The sequence below is a fragment of the Bison bison genome, unplaced genomic scaffold (genome assembly GCF_000754665.1).
Source record: "Bison bison bison isolate TAMUID 2011002044 unplaced genomic scaffold, Bison_UMD1.0 scf7180017864303, whole genome shotgun sequence".
Taxonomy (NCBI): Eukaryota; Metazoa; Chordata; class Mammalia; order Artiodactyla; family Bovidae; genus Bison; species Bison bison.
Genome location: NW_011494875.1, coordinates 3,063,848 through 3,090,908, shown reverse-complemented (window position 1 = coordinate 3,090,908; position 27,061 = coordinate 3,063,848). Strand labels below are relative to the sequence as shown.

The 27,061-nt window shown below is 37.4% G+C and overlaps 1 protein-coding gene across 5 annotated transcripts in view; it reads right to left on the bottom strand.

Moving 5' to 3' along the window:
• The window catches only part of UTRN (utrophin), a 558,671-nt gene that overhangs the window by 86,330 nt on the left and 445,280 nt on the right, over nucleotides 1-27,061 (bottom strand). For all 5 annotated transcript variants that reach the window (XM_010851494.1, XM_010851490.1, XM_010851491.1 and 2 more), the window contains 3 exons: nucleotides 21,836-21,982; nucleotides 19,037-19,115; nucleotides 15,864-15,924 (listed from right to left, as the gene is read on the bottom strand). In XM_010851494.1, the coding sequence (XP_010849796.1) occupies nucleotides 15,864-15,924; nucleotides 19,037-19,115; nucleotides 21,836-21,982 (287 nt within the window). The remainder of the gene's footprint in view (nucleotides 1-15,863; nucleotides 15,925-19,036; nucleotides 19,116-21,835; nucleotides 21,983-27,061) is intronic.

Below are 27,061 nucleotides of genomic sequence, written 5' to 3'. Positions count from 1 at the left end.
TTTGGAATAGCTCAACTGGAATTCTATCACCTCCACTAGCTTTGTTCGTAGTGATGCTTTCTAAGGCCCACTTGACTTCACATTCCAGGATGTCTGGCTCTAGGTCAGTGATCACACCATCATGATTATCTGGGTCATGAAGATCTTTTTTGTATAGTTCTTCTGTGTATTATTGCCATCTCTTCTTAATATCTTCTGCTTCTGTTAGGTCCATACCATTTCTGTTGTTTATCGAGCCCATCTTTGCATGAAATGTTCCTTTGGTATCTCTGATTTTCTTGAAGAGATCTCTAGTCTTTCCCATTCTGTTGTTTTCCTCTATTTCTTTGCATTGATCGCTGAAGAAGGCTTTCTCATCTCTTCTTGCTATTCTTTGGAACTCTGCATTAAGATGTTTATATCTTTCCTTTTCTCCTTTGCTTTTCGCTTCTCTTCTTTTCATAGCTATTTGTAAGGCCTCCCCAGACAGCCATTTTGCTTTTTTGCATTTCTTTTCCATGGTAGAAGGGTTGATGCTGCTGCTGCTGCTGCTAAGTCGCTTCAGTCGTGTCCGACTCTGTGCAACCCCATAGACGGCAGCCCACCAGGCTCCCCCGTCCCTGGGATTTTCCAGGCAAGAGTACTGGAGTGGGGTGCCATTGACTTCTCCGGGTAGAAGGGTTAGCCATCCTTAATCTCAATCTCTCTCTCTCTCTCTCTCTCTCTCTCTGTCTCACACACACACACACACACACACACACTCACTCACACCCTATGTTGAATCTGCATTTCCTGCCACCTAGGACCCATTTTGTCTTCTTTACAAAATTTTCATATGAATAGTTCACATCCTCCAGATTCATTCAGGACTTAAGTCACTTCTATTTGGATTTTAACCTCACTCCACCCAAACTGGTCCTGTCAAAATTATCAAGGCACTCCATGTTGTTAAGTGGAATGCCTGCTTTTCTGTCTTCAGCTCATTAGACCTTTCCTCATAAGCAAAGAGAAATAGGGTAGAGGCTTCAGAAGTAAGTTATCTACTGTAGTAGACGCTGAGAGATGCTATGTAAAAAACAGAATATCCAAAATGAAGTTGATGTAGGCAAAATGTATGCTATCTGAACACCTTCTTTACATATACAAGTTATATATAGGGATCAAGTAGAGCTCCCAAGTAATCAAATTGGCATTCAAGTGACGAAAGCATACAGACTAAAACACATTTTGGCAACCTCATGTGATATCATTTATCCGAGTAATATCTTTTTAAAGATCTAAGAGGTGACATTTTGGAATTTATAATCCCCTCAATCTTGGTTTCATCATCCTTGAATATATGAAGAATATGGCATACACCTGTCATAATGTTGATTCATGCTTTGTGTGCATGCTTGTGTGTTTGTGTGTGCTTGTGTGTGTGACTAGGGTTGAGCAGACTCGGGAGGGGACAGGGCAGTAGATGAGGATGCTGTGTGAGGGTAAACATATTTGTTTCTTTGGTTATATCTAACTTCTTGAATCTTCACCAATACTTTCTACCATTCTCAAATCTTTTAAAGGCATAAAATCCAGGATTATACTTTTGGAAACATAAGAATAAATCTAAGGGAAAACTTAAAGTGTGAATGTCAACATTTCAAGAAAAAAAAAACACAACAAAAACCTTTCTGTTCAAAATCCAAATAAGATATATGATCCCATAGATATCATACAACCATAAAAAATGCCATTCGTTTTTCATGATAATGAAGACATAGTTGTAAACAATGGATAATCTCTTGGATTCAATTATAAAATGCTATTAAAAAGAAACAACAAACCCAAAATGAAGTCACTTGGGCTAAACCCCACCAAGACTTAATACCTAACCCAACTGCAGTTTCACCCTCTCCCAGGAGTGGAATAAACCATTAGTCTGAAATTTCCTGGTCAGCACTCGTGAGGGAATCTATATAAGAAGACTCTTACATTCCCTTCCCCATAAAATAAGATGACCTGGCCTGAAACAATCCTTTCTTTTCTTTGGCTAATAACTTCCTTGTTATCAGCTCCTTCCTTTCCCTCCAGTTTCTAAAAAAGCCTTCCATTTTGTACAGTTCCTTGAAGCTGCTTTCTATTTACTAAATGGGATGCTGTCCACTTCATAAATTGTTGAATAAAGCCAATTAGAAGTGTAAATTTACCTAGCTGAATTTTGTTTTTTAAAAATGCACTTAAAAGTTCTCTCACACGTAGGAGTAGGCTCAAAGACACAAGTACGTAAAGAGCTACCCCAAAATACATGTGTCAACACCCAATGTGTGGATGATGGAACAATAAGACAAGGTTTGTTTGTGCGTGTTTAAATAAAGTAGTAGAATTTATGACTAAAGTGGATGTGCCTGGGTGTGAGGGGAGATACAGGAGAGACAGGTGACAACTGTCTTAAGGCAGTGGAAGACTGACTGCAAGCATAAAACATTTGACAAAAGCAAGAGAACCTCCACTCTGGTAATATCTCTACTTCAGCCCAGAACTCAAAGGAAGCCCTGAGCTCACCCAACTCTACCCTCCTGTCTCTTTAAGCCCTCAAACTAGGGAGAATCAGACCACCAACCAACATATAACCAACAGAAAACCTATAGGTCATCCGTCGTGGCACTGACCCTGCTGTGTACGCCCTTGCCTGAGGGTGTTAACTTCAGGTTTATGTTCCTACCAGAGTTCAATTTATTGTTGTATCCTTTAAGTTTTGTTTTTCAAAGCTGAACTTATATCATTTAGTTTTCTAAACAGAACTATTTTTTCTCTTTCACATTTATTTTTATTTTTTTAAAGTTTTTTTTTTAATGTGGACCATTTTTAAAGTTTTTATTGAATTTGTTACAATATGGCTTCTGTTTTATGTTTAGGTTTTTTTAGCCCCGAGGCATATGGCATCTTAGCTCCCAGGGACCCACACCCCCTGCATTGGGAGGCAAAGTCTTAACCACTGGACCACGAAGATAGTCCCATTTCACATATATCTTAAATGAGAAATTAATTCTAATTTTTACTATAGGGTTGTATTAAATTTTTTTTACTGTATCACTTCAGGTTATAATCAGTACAGAAAAAGATATTCTATTTATTTCACTATTTATTTGATCATTATTACTTCTGTACCTTTGCTAATTGTAGTGACTATTTTAAAAATTGAATCATTACAAATTCAAGTTCAGATATCATTTTTTTTTCCTTAATGATCCCTCAGTGATCCTTCCTATGCTATATGGTAAAATTTATTAATTGCTTCCCTGACCCTAAAAATCAAATTGTACAGTATGACTGATGGTGCTGTTATAAATCAATGAAGCTGAGTAATCCAGAAGATTCCAAGCCAAAATTCCACTTCATGGTTATAATATCTCTGGCACCAGCAACATATGGATGAATGGCAGGAAAGATATCTTCTCAAGTCCTGAGCTAGTCGATATACTTCTAAGACAACGTCAGCTCCACCTAAATTATCTCAACAAACCATTTACACTGGTAAGTACTCTAGAAGTTGCCCGTTTGGGGCTGCTGCAGAGCAGGCAGTCTGCTGCTTGGTTTCCAAGTCAGCTAAGGTACGCTCCTTTGTCTGAAGCTGCCCCCAAGCCCAGGAGGTTAAGTGATCCCAAGGTACTTAATTTTCTTATAAAGCAAATTCATTCTTACCTCCTCATCAGCAGATTCTGCCCAGTGAGTTTTAAATATTTTATTTTCAATAAAAATAAAGTCACAGATCATTTCTCAGAAAAGCAGACTCTCTAGGACATTCTCTTATATTTCTGTTTCATTTATTTCTTTATCATTAAAACCAAAAACACAGACCCCATTTCTGGAAAAAAAGACTTCTCCACTTAAAATTCAGGGATCAAAAAGACACCCTTTCCCATCCTGATGAAGGTGGAGAGAGATGAGGGCTGCTTTGGGAAGCCTTTCAGAGAGAACTGTATCTTTCATTGTTAGAAATATCTTTGTTGTGGATTTATTTTGCTTTGGGATGAGTTTCCTTAACCTTTAAAGATAAAATGTTTTATGTTAATTTCTTTTTCGATGTTGTTATACCTTTGTTAGCTGTGATTTCCTAGTGAGGCTGGATATTTGAATTTCCCATGCTGCCATTCCTCTCTGCTCTTATTAAGGGGAGAAATATTTCACCTACATCATCTAAGCAGGGTTCACAATTCCTCTAAAGAAATAAGCATTAATTCTCTCCTTTAGACTGTACATACATAATGAGACAAGTATATACAGTTTATGCAAATAAATTGCATGACTGCTATAAAGAACAACTACTTGCTCTCCAAGATTTCATTTACAAATATAAACTTCATCTTTTTTTCTAGGAATTGATGAATTAGGGCAGCAGAGGGTACCCTTGGGAGGCAAGAGAGGGGTCCAAAACAGTATTGCAGGATTACCCATAATGAACACAAGGATGGAAAAGGAAAATATAAAAGAGATTAAATGTAATAAATGTAGGGAAATCTTGATTTAGACCTATTCATAAGGAGGCTTTAGAAAAGGCAGAGACTGCAAGGTAGTGGTATTTGTAGCTGAAGATTCATTTATTCTGGTGAATACATTGTAAGATTGAGGAATGTCAGCTGTAGGGAAGGTGACAGGTATTATCTATATAATCAGAGATGACTAAAGTCTTCATGTTAAAGCTGGGTGTGTGTGACTGCATTAGAAAGAATTAAACTTTGTACTTCAGATTCTAATGGGGAAAATAAAGCTATAGAACTGAGCTCTGAGCTTGAAGCTGTCATAAAGAGCAGAATCATCATCTGTATTAAGGCTTACTGAAAAGTCACACACGTGGGGTTTAGAGAAGCCACTGTGGAGAGAGAGAGGAAAGCTCTATTTCCTAACTACCCCTCGTGAAATTCTATGAACCAGGATGGCTTACTTAACAAGCTGAATAAGGTAGAGCAGCAGCTTTGCTAAAAGCCCCAAGGGACCTATAAGCCAGCTTTGCTGGCCATGCTCCTCACAGATGGAAATCTCCCCAGTGTCAGAAACCTCCAGACCCTGTGCATGAGAAAAAGTAGAGGAGGGCCAGACAGTCTTCTCCCCACCACCTCCAAACTGTCACCATCCCACTGGCAGGACTGTGGCAAACGACATTCACTATCTACAGAAGAGCAACTTAGTCCATTGTCAGACCACAGTGTGAACTTTTCTTAATCATATATTGTTGCTGAGTCATGTTTAACACTTTTGCGACCCCATGGACTGTAGCCCTCCAAGCTCCTCTGTCTGTGGGATTTCCCAGGCAAGAATACTGGAGTGGGTTGCCATTTCCTTCTCCAAGAGATCTTCATGACCCAGGGATTGAGCTTAGGTGATGCCAGCTCAATCGACAGGCGGATTCCTTACCACTGAGCCCCTAGGGAAGCCCTGATCATACATCAGGCCTACAGAAAATAGCTTATGGAGAATCCTACGGAAAAGGCAAAGTGCAACATGGAAGAAAGCAAGGCCTTGTCCTAAGACAGCCCTGAATTTCACTGTTGACACATGGCAGGGGCACAATAGATGGTAACCAGTCTACAGTATGAAAGAAAGGATGTTTGCTCCTAATTTCTCCACTTGACTGCATTCCCTAAATATAACCTTTCATCCCATCCCCATTTTCCATGAACTAAAAATTTCTGTTCTCTACCTCTTCTAACAAAGAGAATAAGAGGCAGTAAATGCATACCTGCCAAGGTTTCAGGCCCTGGAGTTTGAATGCCAGCTCTGACATGTACCAGTTATGTGATCTCAAGCAAGTTATGTGTGTACTTATGACTTAGAAAGTGAAAAGTGAACGTGAAGTCGCTCAGTCGTGTCCGACTCTTTGAGACCCCACAGACTGTAGCCTACCAGGCTTCCCAGCCTTGTCTATAAATGGGGTAATGATAGTACCTATGGGCTTCCCATAGCTCAGTCGGTAAAGAATCTGCCTGCAATGTGGGAGACCTGGGTTCGATTCCTGGGTCGGGAAGATCCCCTGGAGATGGAAATGGCAATCCACTCCAGGATTCTTGCCTGGAAAGCCCCATGGACAGAGAAGCCTGACGGGCTACAGTCCATGGGGTCGCAAGTGTCGGATACAACTTAGCGACTAAACCACCACCATAGTACCTATACTTCACTGGGCTACTGTGGGAATTAAAAGAGATAACCCAGGCATAGGATTAGCACAGTGGCTAGCAAGTGAATATTCAAAACGTATCATTTATTACAATGATCATTATTATCACCCTCTATGACTATGAATTATTATTATTATTTCTGCATCAAAAAGAGAAGCAATGAGTTTTACATGATAATTATGACATATTAAGAAAATTCATCTCAAGGCTTTTATTCATCATTCCCTTTATACCTGAAACTCTGTGGATGTTAACTTTTAGTTGAGGAAATGAACAACTTGTACAAAGCACAATGCAGGGCCAAAAATTCACAAAGAAAGAGATCTTGATTTTACAGTATTATTGTACACTGTGAAGGCAGCAAGAGTCATTTCAAATTTTCTTAAATTGATGGAGCAATGAGTTGGCATTGGACTATAGTAGAAAAGAAAAAATGATTAGATCAGCTCTGGAAAGTCTATCTTATAAGCAGCAAGATCACTGAAAGATATGAGTTTCAACTTAAGATATTAACAGAGGGACTTACACTATACAGATTCTTACAGTTCAGATCTATATCCTATCTTTTTCTAGAAATAAATAAGTCATGGAACCATGGCAGATCACCTCAAAATATTAATAGAGAGAAAGAAATGCATTGAGGAACCATCCAAGTATGTTTTAACTGACCAATAAAATTAAAATACAAAATAAAAATAATTTGTCCTTCGTATTCTCTGCCAACTTTCTTACTATCCTCTAGCATTAGAGTACATAAAACTGTATACTTAAATAGTGAAAATATCTAATATTTCTACTGGAATATTACTTTCTTGTTGGTCAAATTAATATATCTTAATATGTTCCAGGAAACTCTAGTTGCGTGACAATCATGTAAAACGTGTTTCTAACATTTTTCTTCTACTTACTTGTGCAACCATGCAAAGGGAAGGATATATTAAAATCCTTTTCATTCATTATTTACTTACTTATTAATTTATATGGGAAATAAATTTTGTTTTCATAATAATTTTTCATCTGGAAACACTGGCCTACATAACCTTATCTCTAGTGATTGATGTGCCTTCTTTACGAGGTCTAAATAAACTGTTAGGTTTCACATCAGAGCAAGTAATGGAAGTTTTCTAAATATAAAAAAATTCATTCTATATACACAGGCAGATTTTGAAATATTTGAAAATCCTAAGACATTTAACACTAAAAATTTAAAATACTTAAGAAAATCCAATCTTTCATTAATGGCATTCAAAATATTTCAGGATGCTACAATCCTATAGGCCACATTAAAAATATTGGCCATCAATGTGTTATACTTATTTTGAAATGCTAGTTATACACTCTAGCAAATAAAATGCCAGAGAAACCAGCCTTCACTTTACCTGCCTGCCCCATAAGGACTTCTAGACTGTGTAAGGAAACAGTTCAGCTAGATCCTCCCCAAATTATAAAAATATTGATCTAGTGAAATTTTGACTTAGACAATGTAATGCTCAGTCACATTTAATCAACTTGAACATACAAAAATTCCTTTTAATTTAGGGGAAGGAGGTGGCAGGGGGGTTCAGGATGGGGAACACGTGTACACCCATGGCAGATGCATGTTGATGTATGGCAAAACCAATACAATATTGTAAAGTAAAAAAATATATATATATTTTTTATTTGCTCCAAAAGTCAAAGAAAGGGGATGTGCTCTCAGAACCTTCAGAGAGGAACACAGCCCTGCAAACCTTGATTCCGGCTCAGGGAGACATGGATGATAATTTGTTACAGTAGCAATAGAAAACTAATACATGTACCATACAAAATCTAGAGGTCCATATAAATACAGTCCATACAGTCTGTTCTGTAACAAATTATTATCTATATCTCTCTGAGCTGGAATCAAGGTTTGCAGGGCTGTGTTCCTCTCTGAAGGTTCTGAGAGCATATTGCCTTTCACAGCTTCTAGAAGCTGCTTGCATCCCTGGATCATGCCCACTTCTACATCCTCATATAACCTAACCTATTCTCTTCCAGGGGTGAGGAAGTGGGTATCTTTATATGGCCAGATTCTGCCTACTGCAGTATGTCAGATTTACATCAAAACCTGTAATATTCAAGTCAATATTCACCAAGCAAATTAAAATTCTCTAATACTATAATTATCATTATTATTATGTGGAATAAAAATTAAAATGTCACATTTGAATTAGATGATTGCATCTTCTCTTTTTTTAATTGGAGTTAAACTGCTTGACAATGTTGTGTTAGTATCTGTTGTACAATGAAGTGAATCAGCTACATATATACACATATGTCCTCTCCCTTTTGGACCTCTCTCCCACCCCCTCACCACCCCATCCATCTAGGTCATCACAGAGCACACATCTGAGGCTCCCAACCTAAACATCCAGACAGAAAAATGAATAAAGAAAATATGGTATAGAGAGGCGGTCCTAAGACAGCACAGGAATAGGATGGGGAGACCACTTTCTCCCTGACAAATTCATCGGAAGATCATTTGAACGCTGAGCAAATACCATAAAACAACTTCTGAACCCTGGCAGAGGACACCAGGCACCCAGAAAGGCTGCCCATTTTCTTCGAAAGGAGGTAGGACAAAATATAAAAGATAAAAAGACAGACAAAAGGGCTAGGGATGGAGACTGTCCCAGGGAGGGAGTCGTAAAAGAGGAGAAGTTTCCAAACACCAGGAAACCCTCTCACTGGCGGGTCTGTAGAAAGTTTTGGAATCACAGAGGGCAACATAACCAGGAGGAAAAAATAAATAAATAAAACCCACAGATTATGTGCCTAATTGCAACTCTCAGGGGAAAAGTAGGGAAAAGTAGCCCAGAGGTTCGCATCCGCCACCAGCAAGGGGGCACTGAACAGGGAGGTGCGGGCTGCATTGCTTAGGGTAAGGACCGTGCCTGAACGCCCTGAGGACAATCTGAGGGAGCTAATGTGAGAGAGCAACCCAAACTGTGAGATAGCCAGAGAGAGAGAAAAAAAGAAAAAGAGGAGAGAGAGAGAGAGAACTTTCCCAAGAAAAGCTCTAATCTAAGGCACTGCCGGCCTGCTCACAGAACAAAGGACTGAGCGAATACCAGAGAGCTGGCCAGCAGCGGACCAGCCCATCCCCCGCTGGAGGCAGGCGGGGGCGATAGCCAGAGCCAGAGGCGAGGAGCAAACTCGCCCTCAGAGACTGCATCCTCTACCAAACTGCGAGCTGCCTCCCAGTTGCTAACTAAGTCTTCCTGGGATCCTGGATGGTTGACAGCCGCCAGGAGGATCACAGCCAGAGATCAGCTCCCCAGAGGAGACGCACGGCGCACCTGAGACGGCACGCCCACTGCACATCGGGAAACCAAGCGGCAGGGACAGGGGAGGTGATAAGATGCACCGATCCACCTGGGGAGAGTGTGCTCACCAAGCACCTGGGAAGGGAAAGGTCATGGGAAGGGAATAAAACGCAGGCCCAACCGAGTCTGTGCCTTTGTGGAGTACCCAAGAACCTGAACCTGAGCGGCCTAGACCTGGGAAGTGCAGGCAATGCAGGGCCTGCTTTAGACAGCTCCTGCAGAGCAACCTGGAGCCTGAGCAGTGTAGACCGGGAAAGCACACAAGCCGTGAGCAGGGGCAAATCCAGTGTGGCCCAGACACTGTGAGCACTCCCCACACACGCCAGTGATATTTGTTTGCAGTGCTCCCCCATCCCATAGCACAACTGAACAAGTGAGCCTAAATAAATGACCACCTTTACCCCCTTGTGTCAGGGTGGAAGTTAGATACTGAAGAGACTTGCAAACAGAGGAAGCCAAAATAAACAAAGAAATGAGAAACGCTTTGTAAGTGACAGGTGCAACAGATTAAAACCCGTGTAGTTAGCATTGACTACATTGGAAGGGACCTATAGACCTTGAGAAGAAGTAAGCTGGAACAAGGAACTATCTGAAACTGAACTGACCCCACACTGCCCTCAACAGCTTCAGAGAAATTCCTAGATATATTTTACTATTATCATTTTTAAATTTTTTTTAATTTTTAAGTTCTTTATTACTGCTTTAATTTTCATTTTTAACCTACTATTACCTTGCCAAAAAAGGCCCTATTTTTAAAGCAATTTCATGGTTTTTTTTTATAACTTTTGTGATTTTGTTTTGTTTTTTTAATATTGTATTTTTGAGAGTCTAAACTCTACTCTAGATTTTTTATCTTGGCTTTTTGGTATTTGATATCAATTTTGTACCTTTAAGAATCCAATCTTCAGTATTCATTTTTACTTAGGAGTGTGATTACTGGCTTGATTGCTCTCTCCTCTTTTGACTCTCCTTTTTCTCCCCCAGGTCACCTCTATCTCCTCCCTCCCCCTTCTCTTCTCTACTTAACTCTCTGAATCTCTTTGGGTGTTCCAGACTGTAGAGAACACTTAGGGAACTGATCACTGGCTAGACTGGTCTCTCTCCTTTTGACTCTCCCTCCTATCCTCCTGGTCACCTCTATCTCCTTCCTCCCTCTTCTCTTCTCTATGGGACTCTGTGAAACTCTCTGCGTGTTCTAGACTGTGGAGAGAAAACAGGGAATTGATTACTGGCTAGACTGCTCTCTCCCCTTTTGATTCCCCCTCTTCTCCTCCTGGTCACCTCTATCTCCCTCCTCCCTCTTCTCATCTCCATGTAACTCTGTGAACCTAGATTGAGGGCAGGAGGAGAAGGGGACGACAGAGGATGAGATGGTTGGATGGCATCATCCACTCAATGGACATGAGTTTGGGTAAACTCTGGGAGTTGGTGATGGACAGGGAGGCCTGGTGTGCTGCGGTTCAGGGGTTGCAGAGTTGGACATGACTGAGTAACTGAACTGACTGAACTGAACAGGAAAAAAAACTATTAAAAATACAAACATATGGAGGCTAAACAACACACTTCTGAATAATGAACAAATCACAGAAGAAATCAAAATATGCATAAAAATGAATGAAAATGAAAACAAAACCCAAAACATATGGGATATAGTAAAAGCAGTGCTAAGGGGAAGGTTCATAGCAATACAAGCCTACCTCAAGAAACAGGAGAAAAATCAAATAAATAACCTAACTCTACACCTAAAGCAATGAGAAAAAGAAGAAATGAAGCACCCCAGAGTTAGTAAAAGGAAAGAAATCATAACAAATTAGGGTAGAAATAAATGAAAAAGAAACAAAGGAGACTATAGCCAAAATCAACAAAGCTAAAAGCTGGTTCTTTGAGAAGATAAATAAAATAGACAAACAATCCACCAGACTCATCAAGAAAAAAAGGGAGAAGAATCAAATCAACAAAATTAGAAATGAAAATGGAGAAATCACAACACACAACACAGAAATACAAAGGATCATAAGAGACTACTATCAGTGACTATATGCTAATAAAATGGACAACTTGGAAGAAATGGACAAATTCTTAGAAAAGTATAACTTTCCAAAACTGAACCAGGAAGAAATAGAAAATCTTAACAGACCCATCACAAGCACAGAAATTGAAACCATAATCAGAAATCTTCCAACAAACAAAAGCCCAGGACCAGATGGCTTCACAGCTGAATTCTACCAAAAATTTAGATAAGAGCTAACACCTATCCTATTCAAACTGTTCCAGAAAATTGCAGAAGAAGGTAAACTTCCAAACTCATTTTATGAGACCATCATCACCCTAATACAAAACCAGACAAAGATACCACAAAAAAGAGAAAACTACAGGCCAATATCACTGATGAACATAGATGCAAAAATCCTTAACAAAATTCTAGCAAACAGAATCCAACAACACATTAAAAAGATCATACATCATGACCAAGTGGGCTTTATCCCAGGGATGCAAGGATTCTTCAATATTCGCAAATCAATCAATGTGATTAACACCACATCAACAAACTGAAAGATAAAAACCATATGATTATCTCAATAGATGCAGAGAAAGCCTTTGACAAAATTCAGCATCCATTTACGATAAAAACCATCCAGAAAGCAGGCATAGAAGGAACATACCTCAACATAATAAAAGCCATATATGATAAACCCAAAGCAAACATTATCCTCAATGGTGAAAAATTGAAAGCATTTCCCCTAAAGTCAGGAACAAGACAAGGATGCCCACTCTCACCACTACCATTCAACATAGTTTTGGAAGTTTTAGCCACAGCAATCAGAGAAGAAAAAGAAATAAAAGGAATCCAGATTGGAAAAGAAGAAGTAAAACTCTCACTGTTTGCAGATGACATGATCCTCTACATAGAAAACCCTAAAGACTCCACCAGAAAATTACCAGAGCTAATCAATGAATATAGTAAAATTGCAGGATATAAAATTACCACACAGAAATCCCTTGCATTTCTATACACTAACAATGAGAAAACAGAAAGAGAAATAAAGGAAACAATTCCATTCATCATTGCAATGAAAAGAATAAAAGAAAAGAAAAGACCTGTATATAGAAAACTATAAAACACTGATGAAAGAAATCAAAGAGGACACAAATAGATGGAGAAATATACCATATTCATGGATCAGAAGAATCAATATAATGAAAATGAGTATACTACCCAAGCAGTCTATAGATTCAATGCAATCCCTATCAAGCTACCAATGGTATTTTTCAGAGAACTAGAACAAATAATTTCACAATTTGTATGGAAATACAAAAAGCCTTGAACAGCCAAAGCAATCATGAGAAAGAAGATTTGAACTGGAGGAATCAACCTGTCTGACTTCAGACTATACTACAAAGCTACAGTCATCAAGACAGTATGTTATTGGCACAAAGACAGAAACATAGATAAATGGAACAAAATAGAAAGCCCAGAGATAAATCCCCACACCTATGGACACCTTATCTTTGACAAAGGAGGCAAGAATATACAATGGAGAAAAGATAATCCCTTTAACAAGTGGTGCTGGGAAAACTGGTCAACCACTTGTAAAAGAATGAAACTAGAACACTTTCTAACACCATACACAAAAATAAACTCAAAATGGATTAAAGATCTAAATGTAAGGCCAGAAACTATAAAACTCCTAGAGGAAAACCTAGGCAAAACAGTCTTTGATGTAAATCATAGCAGCATCCTCTATGACTCACCTCCCAGAATAATGGAAATAAAAGCAAAAATGAAGAAACAAGACCTAATTAAACTTAGCTTTTGTACAATGAAGGAAACTATAAGCAAGGTGAAAAGATAGCCTTCAGAATGGGAGAAAATAATAGCAAATGAAGCAACTGACAAATAATTAATCTCAAAAATATACAAGCAACTCCTGTAGCTCAATTCCAGGAAAATTAGCGACCTTATCAAAAAATGGGTCAAAGAACTAAAGAGACATTTCTCCAAAGAAGATATACAGATGGCTAACAAACACATGAAAAGATGCTCAACATCACTCATTATCAGAGAAATGCAAATCAAAACCACAATGAGGTACCACATCACACCAGTTAGAATGGCTGCTATCAAAAAGTCTATAAACAATAAATGCTGGAGAGGGTGCAGAGAAAAAGGAACCTTCTTACACTGTTAGTGGGAATGTAAACTAGTACAGCCACTATGGAGAACAGTGTGGAGATTCCTTAAAAAACTGGAAATAGAACTGCCATACGACCCAGCAGTCCCACTGCTAGGCATACACACCAAGGAAACCAGAACTGAAAGAGACACGTGTACCCCAATGTTCATCACAGCACTGTTTACAATAGCCAGGACATGGAAGCAACCTAGACGTCCATTGGCAGACAAATGCATAAGAAAGCTGTGGTACATATACACAATGGAATATTACTGAGCTATTAAAAAGAACACAGTTGAATCAGTTCTAATGAGGTGGATGAAACTGGAGCCCATTATACAGAGTGAACTAAGTCAGAAAGAAAAACACCAATACAATATATTAACACATATATATGGAATTTAGAAAGATGGTAATGATGACCCTATATGCAAGGCAGCGAAAGAGACACAGATGCAAAGAACAGACTTTTGGACTCTGTGGGAGAAGGTGAGGATGGGATGATTTGAGAGAATAGCATTGAAATATGTATATTATCATATGTGAAATAGATCTCCAGTACAGGTTCGATGCATGAGACAGGGTTCTGAGGGCCGGTGGACTGGGATGACCCTGAGGGATGGGATGAGGAGGAAGGCGGGAGGGAGGTTCAGGATGGGGAACAAACGTACACCCATGGCTGATTCATGTGAATGTATGGCAAAAACCACTACAATATTGTAAAGTAATTAGCCTCCAATTAAAATAAATAAATTTAAAAAAAAGAAAATATGCTACATTTATACAGTGGAATATTACTCAGCCATAAAAGGAACAAAACTGGGTCATTTGTAGAGACATTGGATACACTTAGAGTCTGTCACACAGAACGAAGTAAATCAAAAAGAGAAAAACAGACACTGTATATTACCACATATATATGGACTCTAGAAAAATGGTACAGATAAATTTATTTCCAGAGCATCTTCTCTTAATAAAAATGTCTGTTTGTTGAGCCTCTGACTTCTTTCCTTTCATGCCTGCATACATTTGATACCAATCCACCGCTTTGTTACCTTATACTAAATTTATCACAACTCAGTACATGGCGGATTATACACTGATAAAAGTATTAAGTTGCATTAAGACAATGTAACATATATTGCTTATTATATTTGCTATGACTATGGCAAAATTATTTGCTTTTTTAAATATGAGGATATATTTCAGACCACAATAAAACCTTCATAGGAAAATGGTATTTCTTAAGCATTTTGATTTCACACACAAAGTTTTTAGGAAGAGGAATACTGAAAAAATAGACTATTAGTCTTGGCACAAATTTTGAAGATACCACATGCCACTCTAGGAAAGATATAAAGGAAACTTGGCCGAGAGATCTTCACCTGACTTGCCTATGGTCATAAGACAAACCTGAGACACAGTTAACTCCAGATAATAGTGAACTTTTCCTTTCAAAACGAAGCCACTTTATATACAAAATAGATTCAGCTAAAACTCTCATCACCTTTATCATACTGTAAATCAATAACTTACACTTCAAGGGATGTGTAAGATGTATTTTACCATTCTGCCCAATGACAACACACAGACTAAGGCAAGGATCAAATCCTATGCAGACCTTGTTGTAAATTATACAAAATTTATAAAATGTTACATAATATGGAAAAACTTACTATGTAAAAAAGGAGAAATTGTTAAGTGGACAACAAAAGTGCAGAATATTAAGCCTAAACTAATTGCAGATAATTTCCACAAGTTGAGAAAAAACTTGAAAATATTGAACTTTTTAATGATAAAATCCTATTTCTTTTTGGTGGACTAAAATGGGAAGAGTACAAGTACTTTTTAGATGAATTTTCTGGAAGACAAAAATGGCTTAGAAGCAATATAGTTGGAGAAACTGTGTTCATTATGTCAAGAATATTTAGGAATTTTGACCTTCTCCCCAAATATTTTAATATCTGCTTTATAAAAATATTAGCTATATTACCTATAGCCTAATATAATGAATTACAAATATCAGTCTGATTTTTAAACTAATTTTTTCAAATATTAAATATATATTCTTTATATCCATATAAACATATAAATTCCTTCTTATAATAGGTTTGAAATCCAGTTTTTAAAGTTACATGGGAAAAGCCTCTTAAGTTATTAACACAATTTTATTGTCTTGGTATCATAAAGGAGAATTAAAATCAACTTACTTGATGTAATAGGGCACTTTATTATGTGAAATGGATCTTTGCCACGGCAGCTGGACTGAAGCTGAAGAAACAAACGGAGGTTATTGGAAACACTTCTAACTCTTATGTCTTACGCCTTAATGCAAAACAACTGAACATGTTTTATAGCAAATTCAATGAGAACTGCTGGATTCCTATAATTATGAAATATGCTAGGCCAAACAAAGAGTGGCTTTAACGATTCATTTAAAGCATGGAAAGAAACAATGCAGTCTCAGTTTCTAATGCCAACTCTAATTGAACCTGTTGATATAAATATTTTTAAAAATCACATTTTATTGTTTCTAACAATCAACATTTAAAACTTATTTGAAAATACATATGCTGTATAAATTTTGATTAAGCTAAAACCAAAGTTAATTTTACCTAGGCAAAATCTAGGTATAATCTACAATCTATGTATACCAAGATTGTAAACTAGATTACTTAAGATTGAATTTTCCAGGTCACTAATAATACTCTTTACTTTGCTTCATAGGCACAGAATAACTAGTACAGATGTCATTTAAACAAACTCAATTATATGGATTTTAAAAGGAGAAAATTAAACATAGCCTAAAGGTTTTAATGAACTAAGGCAATTATCTAGATAGAAGAATTTCAAATACTTATTTTCATCTGAAATGCATAGGAAGTACAGTTCCCTACTTTTATACACTAGACAGCCCTATGATTGAGATTTTATGTTTTGTTTTACTGAGGTATAAATTTTTTACAATTCCATTTACTATTTATAAAATTTTTTTCTACATTAATTATTTTAAGACTTATTCAAGTAGAGTTGGACCTATGCATCTAGAACCTTTAAGGAATTTTGGTAAATAAACTAAAAAAAACAAGCAAATCCATCTAAAGTGTTGCAAATATCACTAGATTCTCATATAACCAGTTGTTGCTAATTTTTTTTTTTCTTCTGAATAGGGTGTCATAATCCTACTTACTAATACTTAGCATTTTAAACTTTACAGAGCATTTTCAATATGTCTGTTAATATGGAAGCCAACAATGAGGAACTAAATATTAGACATGAAATAATTTGCTCAAAAATAAATGGCTGAGCCCAAACATGATTTCAGGATTTCGGACCACCAGTCAGCAATATTTCTATTTGACAACCCTTCCTCTCTTTCTAAAGTGTGAGCATTTCCTTCTTGAACTATGTCCATGAAAGAATAAAAAGAGGATGACAATGTGGAACTAGGTATACTAAATTTCTCATTAGAGCCAACCTCTTTTCAGCACTGGCACCAAGCTAATAGGTCAGTCTTTATTTTGTGCCTAACTAAACAGGCTCTTTTCATAACCATGGCTAAAGTTCAAGAAATTTAATAAAGCCAAAGATTTCAAGCAGCAGTGGATAACAATTACTAAATTTATTAATTGGGATTTTTTTTGTACAATTCTCCATTCATTTTAATGACTGTTTTGATCTGAATAACTTTGATTTCCTAGACTGTTCATGCCAGGCAATGAAGGGCAATATGCTGGAGTTTCACAATTTTTACAATGTTTCACTTGCTAAAGAGCAAAAGTTTAATTTTTATTATGAAAGAATGGTTACTAGGTGAAAGTGTTCAGTTTCATCAATACTAATAAACACATACACTGTAGAACTATAGAGTCTCAATGATTTGTTCAATTTCTCTTTACTTTGGTCTCAGCTTATAGCTTTATGTTCCATAAAATTAAGTGTAAGTAATCTGGGGTAATTCATAGCTAATGAATAATGAAGCAAACCTATTTACTTCATGAACATGGACAGTATCCAAACTTTGGACATGCACTATTGCATCCAGGTAGACAGAATATTCCAGGAAGGACTCAACATTTCAAAGACAGGCTACCTAAGAGCTCAGGTGTGTGAAACAGGTGTGGGAGTGATGGGGTGAGAGAAGACCGGGGAGAGACAGGGAGAGATGAAACAGAGAGACAGAAACACACTAGAGAGAGCTGGCTTGGGCACTAGAGAGGCGTAGGACAGGATAATCAGGAATGACTGATTAGGATTCTCGAAATTGTGAGAGTAAGAAAAGCCTGACCTTGAATTGAGGTAAAGCGAATTATCAAGCATGACGAATATTAAGAGAAAATATAAATGTAATAAATTTAGTTGGAAGACACAGTGTTATTATTTGTTTTTTCTATGGCTGTAGATACAAAGGTACCATAATTGGAAAAATAAGCTTTGCATTAAGTTTCAACCTTCACTTAAATTAAATGAAACTAAGTGCTTGCTTACATATGTTTTCCAGAGAAAAGGAAAGGAATACCATTTAGAGAAAGCACTGGTGCCAAGAACTGTGCTAGGTGTTTTGTGTAACTTGGTATGTTTTCTTATTTAAATCTCAAGGCAATCAGAGGAAATAAGTATTATTTTAGTAATTTTAAGATAAAAAAATGAACTTTCAGGACTTCACAGTCCTGGTAAAAGGGAAAATTAATATTTTAATCTCAATCTGGGTGACTCTGAATCAGATATTCTTTAATTTCCTTAGCAGTGAGTGATAAAGAGCTCAAATTACTTATTAAAGATCTCATGAACAGTCAGCTCACAAAATGAAAAATTTCAGTTGAAGACTATTGCGTAAAACTCTACATATGTGCTTTGGCTAAATCTGCAATATTTAATTAGAAGAGAAGCTAAGTATGATTGCAATGAGCCTAATAAACCAGAATCTTCTCAAAGATTTACGGGGACTTTTTTTTTTTTCTTTTTAAGTCTCCAGGTGCATTGAAAATAAACATGCATTTTTTAGTAGGAAAATTAATTTAAAAATTTTAAATATAAAAATGATTTCTTTGCTGTGAAGTTCAAAATCTTTGCATATGGCGCAGCAATAGGATACTATATTAGTTATTACAACAGATGGTTCAGTGAAAAACCCTAGCTAAAGATGAATTAATTTTTGCTTCACTTCAAAGACTTACCATGACCAGATGATAGACCAGTAGCCAATAAGCACTGGGTATTGATTGGTCACTGATGTTGAGATTTTCTTCTTTTATATTCATCTAATAAAGCACATATATTTATAACAAAGGATATAGTTTCTTGAGTTAAAGTGAAATAATACGCTGATTCATTCAATTAATGAATTGAAGTCATTAATTGAAGTCAGCTTATTGGTACTTACTAGAGAGAAAATGCTGAGAGGATGGTCCAAAATCCCTATGGGCTTCCTGAAGCTGTTTAAGGCGATCATCAACGGACACCTGCACATATACATACAAGAAATAATTTGATTTCAAAACAATGACCTTAATAATAAGCTTGATTTAAGTACTATAATAAATGGTACTATAGCCCAAGATATGATTGCTGGTACAGACTCTTCTAAATTTGGAATCAAAGTATGGGTATGAAAATAGACTCGACATCAAGTAACAGTAAATAGTGCCAGGTACTCTTCTAAGTATTTTATGTGAATTCTTTTAACTCTCACAAAACTCACATTGAATAAGTATTACTCATTATAATCATTGTTTTACAGATAAAGATGTGGAGACCTAAAGAGGTGTTCAAGGAAATAAAGTTATTATTATGTGGCAATGTTAGTATTCACACCCAATCCATCTGATATCAGAAGCTATGTCTTGACATTATTCAACACTTTAGTCAAAAGCAGTAACACTCTAAAGCATCTAAAGTAAAGATGTGGCCATGGGGTCAGTGGCTACTCATCTCTCTTTTGTAAGGAAGGTGGCACAAAGGGCTGTAAAAAGAAGTCTAAAATTTTCCAAGGGGAAAAAATAGATGATAATGATGATGAGACAGATGACAGATATAGATGGAGAGTGGAAGGACATATAAATATGGATGACTTATATTCCTCCAAGTTCATGTCTATCATCTTGACTTGGGAGTATTCAAGTAGATACCAGGTGAATAATACATTCTATCTATCTGTTTACACACAGTCTTAGCTGTCTACATTTTGAAAATGCAGATTTGGTACCCTGAGAAATTAACTGCAAATCAATAACAATTGCACACAGCCTACTGAATTTCCATTTCCTCTTCCTGGTCTTCGTCTAGCAGTGCTAGTGAGGTGTTCCACTTAGATTGCCAATCTTATTTTCAGCTGCCTTTAAATGGAACGCGTGTCTCTGGCTCACTGGGTACCTCCTTTTCTTCCTGGTTAGCTATCAAAATTACATTAGCAGGTACTTGGTTTGTTGTGACCAAAAGCATTCAAATGCCACACTTTTACATTCCAGAGAACACAAGATGCTACTCTTGAAATTTAACACCACTGTCAGCCAGCATAAATTGAGCTCCTCATATTTAATCAGCAACTACCATCTGAGCAACCCACTCCAGTATTCTTGCCTAGAGAATCCTGTGGACAGAGAAGCCTGGTGGGCTGCTGTCCATGGGGTCGCACAGAGTTGGACACAACTGAAGCAACTTAGCGTGCATGCATGCATTGGAGAAGGAAATGGCAACCCACTCCAGTATTCTTGCCTGGAGAATCCCAGGGATGGAGGAGCCTGGTGGGCTGCTGTCTATGGGGTCGCACAGAGTCGGACATGACTGAAGTGACTTAGCAGAAGCAGCAGCAGCAACATCTGAGCTCTAGTGGTTATCAAGCTCAGAGATCAGGATGAAAGAATAACTTTTTCATGCATAATGTATTCCTTGACTTCTAATCTTTGCAGATGGTAACAATAGAAGCAGAGTGGCAAGGGAATCAAGATGGACCACAGCAATACCAGTATGAAGATAATGAATTAGAGAAATGGAGGAGAGTCAACTGAAATAGAATAAAAGTCAAATGCTTCTCTGTTCTACTCAGTAGAAAAGCATGTATGAGTTTAACAGATTCTGCTTTACTAATCCCAGATTAATATTCAAATATTCAAATAGTCTTCAAATAAAAGAATATTCTTTCAAAGACAGAGAAGACTGTTTAATACTTTTTACTCATTTACAACCTCTTCAATTTCATGAAGAAAATATAACCCACTAGGTGTTTCAACAGTTAAATTAATTCAGGACCTATCATGGGGCTTTCCTGGTGGCTCAGACGATAAAGAATCTGCCTAGAATGCAGAGGACCTGAGTTCAATCCCTGGGTCGGGAAGATTCCCTGGAGAAGGGAATGGCTGCCCACTCCAGTACTCTTTCCTGGAAAATCCAATGGACAGAGAAGCCTGGTAGGCTATAGTCCATGAGGTTGCAAAAAGTTGGACATGACTGAGTGACTTCACTTTCACTTTTCACTTAAACTATCCCACTACTTTTCAGGGGAAAAAATTATTATTTTGACTCCTAGAAACTGGACACTCACTGTGACAAAGCTCTACAAAGACTGAGCCAAAAATTACTGACTGGAACATGTGGTAACTTGCAGATAATTAGTAACACTCAACAAGATTCTTCCTGGTTTGACTCTTTTAAAACTGAAATGCTCAGCTATATTAAAATAACTACATTAGAGCAACTAAGATCTAAGAGCTAAAGGTAAAATACCAATATACTAAAGTGTGCTAGCTGGAAAAAAATGAGCAAGATACATAAAAAGCAAGCAATGGAAGAAGGATGGAGACTTTCTTAACTTTTCAAAAGAAAAAAAAAAAAAAAACACAATTCAAGTAAGAAAAACGACTCCTTTATGAGCCATTATGGAAAGAATGTTTCTGTGACCTACCATAGGTTTCAATTACTGTGATTTATTTGACCTTTTGCAATTTTCTACGAAAATCCTATGAAGAGAATGCTATAAAATTACATTAAAATCTATATTCAAAAGTAAATGAGGCCTTTGGGTTCAAGATACAGAAAGACAAATAACTAATGTCATCATATGCTAGAAATCCATTATTAAATACAACTCATAAAGACCGAGGAAAGGATGCAAGTGGTAGGACAGTGGGGTAGGGCTTAAAGACCGAAGTGTGAGCCTGCATTATGAAGAGGAATCAGCTGACACCTGCAAAAGTTTCCATCGCATATTAAGGTCATCGAGCTGGCGAGACATCTTTAGAGACGGGTGCAAGTCAAGAGGAGACAATTGACTGGATAAATCATTCATTGTTTTAACTTTTAAGTTGATTGGTGCAATTTCTTCTCTAAATGCCTAGGAGAAAACATAAGAATAATGTCATCAGAAAAGAATAAAACAAAAGCTAGTATTCCGTATTTCCTAAAATAAATAAATAAAAAACAAAACACCAAGATCAGCTGAAAAGTCATCTATGATACCTGCTCACTCAACAACTGACTTGACTGAGGTCTTGAAGAACCAGGACCTCCAGCCAGAGTTCCCCTTTATAAACCAGAGAATCTAAATAGATGCCTGAAGAGAAAAATTATAGCACAAACACATTTAAATGATTTATGTATTTAATGATTATGTTTTTCCTTCAAATTTTCCATTTATACTGTTTATTCTGGAAAAAATTATTATCCATTTTACTAATTTTCAGACTGGATTTTATCTTTAATTTTCTTTCATATTTTCCAGTTTTTCATATGGATACTTTAATATTTTTTCACTTGATGCAAAAACTCAATTTGAAATGTCTCTATTTAAAATTAAGTTAGAAAGTGGGTACAAAAAGCTTTCCTAACCATAAAATCCATGCCTATTATATACTTAAGATGTAAGTTTTCTCTTTTTCAAAGTCATTTTAGACCTTTCTTTGTGGTTAGAGGTAGGGAAGGAAGAGCAGGGTCTATCAGAAAAGAAGTAAACGAAGCTTAGAACTAAGGAATGACAGTTTTGGGCAGGGTAAGAGACCTGGAACAGGTGGGGGTTGATGGGATGCATGTCAAGAGGGAGAAATAAAACAAACAAAAAAAATTTGGGTTCAGTGACAGTGATACGTCCTGTGAGAACGAACAATAATGAAAACACCAAGTTTTTCTCCTTTCTCCACATAATTTCAACCCCCTCTATATTCATGTATCTTTTTTCCCATAAAGTTTTGCTTAGATTCCATCCATCCCTTGAAAGACTCACTGGCATGCCCCACCTATTGGAAAGATTTCCCAGAGGCCTTTCCTATTCCAGTCCTGGTTGAAGGCCCTGCCCACGTGTTCACCAGCTTTCTATCCCTCATCTCCAAGCCAGGCAGGATTTCCAAGCTGCACATCTCTGGACACACAAATCAGCTTTTACAGTGGGGGCATTTTTTATTATATTGTGCCATATGAACCACTTATTATAGATTTTATATACTACTTCTTATTAGAGCTCTTAGTTCCTGGTAATGTAAACATTCATATTTTAATATCTCCCTCCATATAATGGAAGCTTCCTGAGAATAGACACTCTCCAGTACTCAGTACGAAGTTAGTAATAAAAGAGGGACAGAGTTCATTTCTAATGATGAAGGTTCAAAAATGGTATTTGAGGCAAGATTAAGTCAGTAGAGAATCTGCCTGAAATGCTGAAGACTGGGTTAGGATCCCTGCATTAGGAAGATCCCCTGGAGAAAGGAACGGCTACCCACTCCAGTATTCTTGCCTGGAGAATCCCATGGACAGAGGAGTCTAGTGGGTTACACTCCATGGGGTCACAAAGAGTCAGACACAACTGAGCAACTAACACTAACACACGAGCCAATATAGCACCAGGGACGGAAGTGGGATATTAAAAGACACTTGAATATTTTAAATTCTTTGTTATGCTAAATATTAACTGTGTACCAAACATACAGGCGTTAAGTGTTGTGAACATACTATTAGACTAAGCTCTCAAGTATCATCGTTTCTGCAGTTTTCACCCCTTAAGAGAGCAGGCATATGCGTCTCAGTCACATTTCTTCTTCTCTTTCATCACTCCAAGTTTAGCTAAAGAATAATAGATATCAAAGTGCTTTTGAACACTATAAAGTTTTATTAAAACACTACAATATGAATTTTACTTCCTCCTCATACTTATAAAAAGGAAACGTTTAGTCACTTCCCAAACCCTCTTTTTATAACATGAAAAGGCTAAAAATAATAATTATGGTTGGTAAACATCAAAATAACATTACTAACATAATTTTGTTTTTAAAAACAAAATTAATTTTGAACAAAAAAGATAATACGTTTATTTCAAAATTCTCGAACATGTCCAAAAACCACATGAAGATGCTCAAGTTGGAGAGTCAGAAGAACAGATCTGGAGCCCATAGACAAAATGAAAGCTATAGACCACGGAGGTAACTGTGTAAGTGACACCTGAACCAGTGCGCATGGAAGTCAACATAGAAGGAAATGTCACCAGAACCTTGAAGACACTAGCATTTCAAATTTAGGCCTCGGACGGACATTTCATTTCAGCTGTAAATAAATGACTGAAGTGGTGGGGTTAAATAAATTACTCTGTAATCAAGCATAAAGTAAAAAAAAAAAAAAAAATTCAAGATCAGATAGAAGAATGGAAGCCCGTGAAGATGTGACAATTGCTGCTAGGTGGAAGGAATTCACTTTGTGATAGTTTTTCTCCATGATTGCAGATGTTGATCATTCACGGGTGACAGAATGTATACAACTAAATTCACAAATACAGGTCAATGACAAAGGATGTAAGATAACAGAGACATTAGAGGTTTAAAGAATTCGTATTTAATAAAAAAAGCATGGGACATAGAGAGGGGTGGGAAAAGAGAATTTTTCAGTCTGGACTTTGAAAAGGCCTGAGTTTCCTCAGATTCAGTTTGAGAATAATTACAGAACTCCTATCTTTCAAGCTTTCTTCAGTGGCGATCTTATACTATAAGATTCGGCTTTTAAAATCAGTATCTTTGTATTTTAAAGGCCTTAAAGATGAAAAATAAAATGCTAGAAAATATTATCAGGTTTATATAATTTTAAATAAAAACCAGTTTTATTACTAACGATGGTGAAAGTTCTTTAAAAATTATAACTTCAAGACAGATTTTAGAGATGACAAGAGCTTTTTCCTTGGAATCAAGACCATCCCCAAGAAAAAGAAATGCAAAAAAGCATACTGGCTGTCTGAGGAGGCCTTACATATAGCTGTGAAAAGAAGGGAAGTGAAAAGCAAAGGAGAAAAGGAAAGATATACCCATTTGAATGCAGAGTTCCAAAGAACAGCAAGCAAAGATAAGAAAGCCTCCCTCAGTGATCAATGCAAAGAAATAGAGGAAAACAATAGAATGGGGAAGACTAGAGAACTCTTCAAGAAAATTAGAGATACCAAGGGAACATTTCATGCAAAGATGGGTTCAATAAAGGACAGAAATGATAGGGACCTAACAGAAGCAGAAGATATTAAGAAGAGGTGGCAAGAATACACAGAAGAACTGTACAAAAAAGATCTTCATGACCCAGATAATCACAATGGTGTGATCATCCACCTAGGGCCAGACATCCTGGAATGTGAAGTCAAGTGGGCCTTAGAAAGCATCACTATGAACAAAGCTAGTGGAGGTGATGGAATTCCAGTTGAGCTATTCCAAATCCTGAAAGATGATGCTGTGAAAGTGTTGCACTCTATATACCAAATTTGGAAAACTCAGCAGTGGCCACAGGACTGGAAAAGGTCAGTTTTCATTTCAATCCCAAAGAAAGGCAATGCCCAAGAATGCTCAAACTACCGCACAATTGCACTCATCTCACATGCTAGTAAAGTGATGCTTAACATTCTGCAAGCCAGGCTTCAGCAGTATGTAAACCATTAACTTCCCGATGTTCCAGCTGGTTTTAGAAAAGGCAGAGGAACCAGAGATCAAATTGCCAACATATGCTGGATCATGGAAAAAGTAAGAGAATTCCAGAAAAACATCTATTTCTGCTTTATTGACTATGCCAAAGCCTTTGACTGTGTGGATCACAATAAACTGTGGAAAATTCTGAAAGAGATGGGAATACCAGACCACCTGACCTGCCTCTTGAGAAACCTATATGCAGGTCAGGAAGCAACAGTTAGAACTGGACACGGAACAACAGACTGGTTCCAAATAGGAAAAGGAGTACGTCAAGGCTGTATATTGTCACCCTGCTTATTTAACTTCTATGCAGAGTACATCATGAGAAACGCTGGGCTGGAGGAAGCACAGGCTGGAATCATGATTGCCAGGAGAAATATCAATAACCTCAGATATGCAGATGACACCACCCTTATGGCAGAAAGTGCAGAAGAACTAAAGAGCCTCTTGATGAAAGTGAAAGAGAAGAGTGAAAAACCTGGCTTAAAACTCAACATTCAGAAAACTAAGATGATAGCATCCAGTCCCATCACTGCATGGCAAATAGATGGGGAAACAGTGGAAACAGTGGCTGACTTTATTTTTCTGGGCTCCAAAATCACTGTAGATGGTGAATGCAGCCATGAAACTAAAAGATGCTTACTCCTTGGAAGGAAAGTTATGACCAACCCAGACAACATATTAAAAAGAGAGACATTACTTTGCCAACAAAGGTCCGTCTAGCCAAGGCTATGGTTTTTCCAGTGGTCGTGTATGGATGTGAGTTGGACTATAAAGAAAGCTGAGCACCGAAGAATTGATGCTTTTGAACTGTGGTGTTGGAAAAGACTCTTGCGCGTCCCTTGGACTGCAAGGAGATCCAACCAGTCCATCCTATAGGAGATCAGTCCTGGGTGTTCATCGGAAGGACTGATGTTGAAGCTGAAACTCTAATACTTTGGCCACCTGATGTGAAGAGCTGACTCATTGGAAAAGACCCCGATGCTGGGAAAGATTGAGGGCAGGAGGAGAAGGGGACGACAGAGGATGAGGTGGTTGGATGGCATCACCAACACATTGGACATGGGTTTGGATGGACTCTGGGAGTTGGTGATGGACAGGGAGGCCTGGCGTGCTGCAGTTCATGGGGTCGCCAAGAGTTGGACACAACTGAGCAACTGAACTGAACATAAAAATTATGCTTTTTTCTTACAAGCCACAAGTAAAAACATTAAAAGCCCTCAGACAAATAATGCATTTTAGGCTTAATTTTGTTTTTGTGGTCCAGTATTTTATGGTAATAAGGAATCTTTCCATTAAGAAAGTTTATCTTTTGGGCTTTAAGAGCTCCAAACTAAGACACTTTCTGAAATAAAGCAAATTGTAAAATGGTTTCAGATCTGCTATGTGTTCTGATGTAAAGAACAAATTTATCATGATTTGGCTGCATTTTGCCATGCGAGAATAAAATCTATGAGGTTTTCTTTGCTATAAAAACAGAAACATCTGCATGT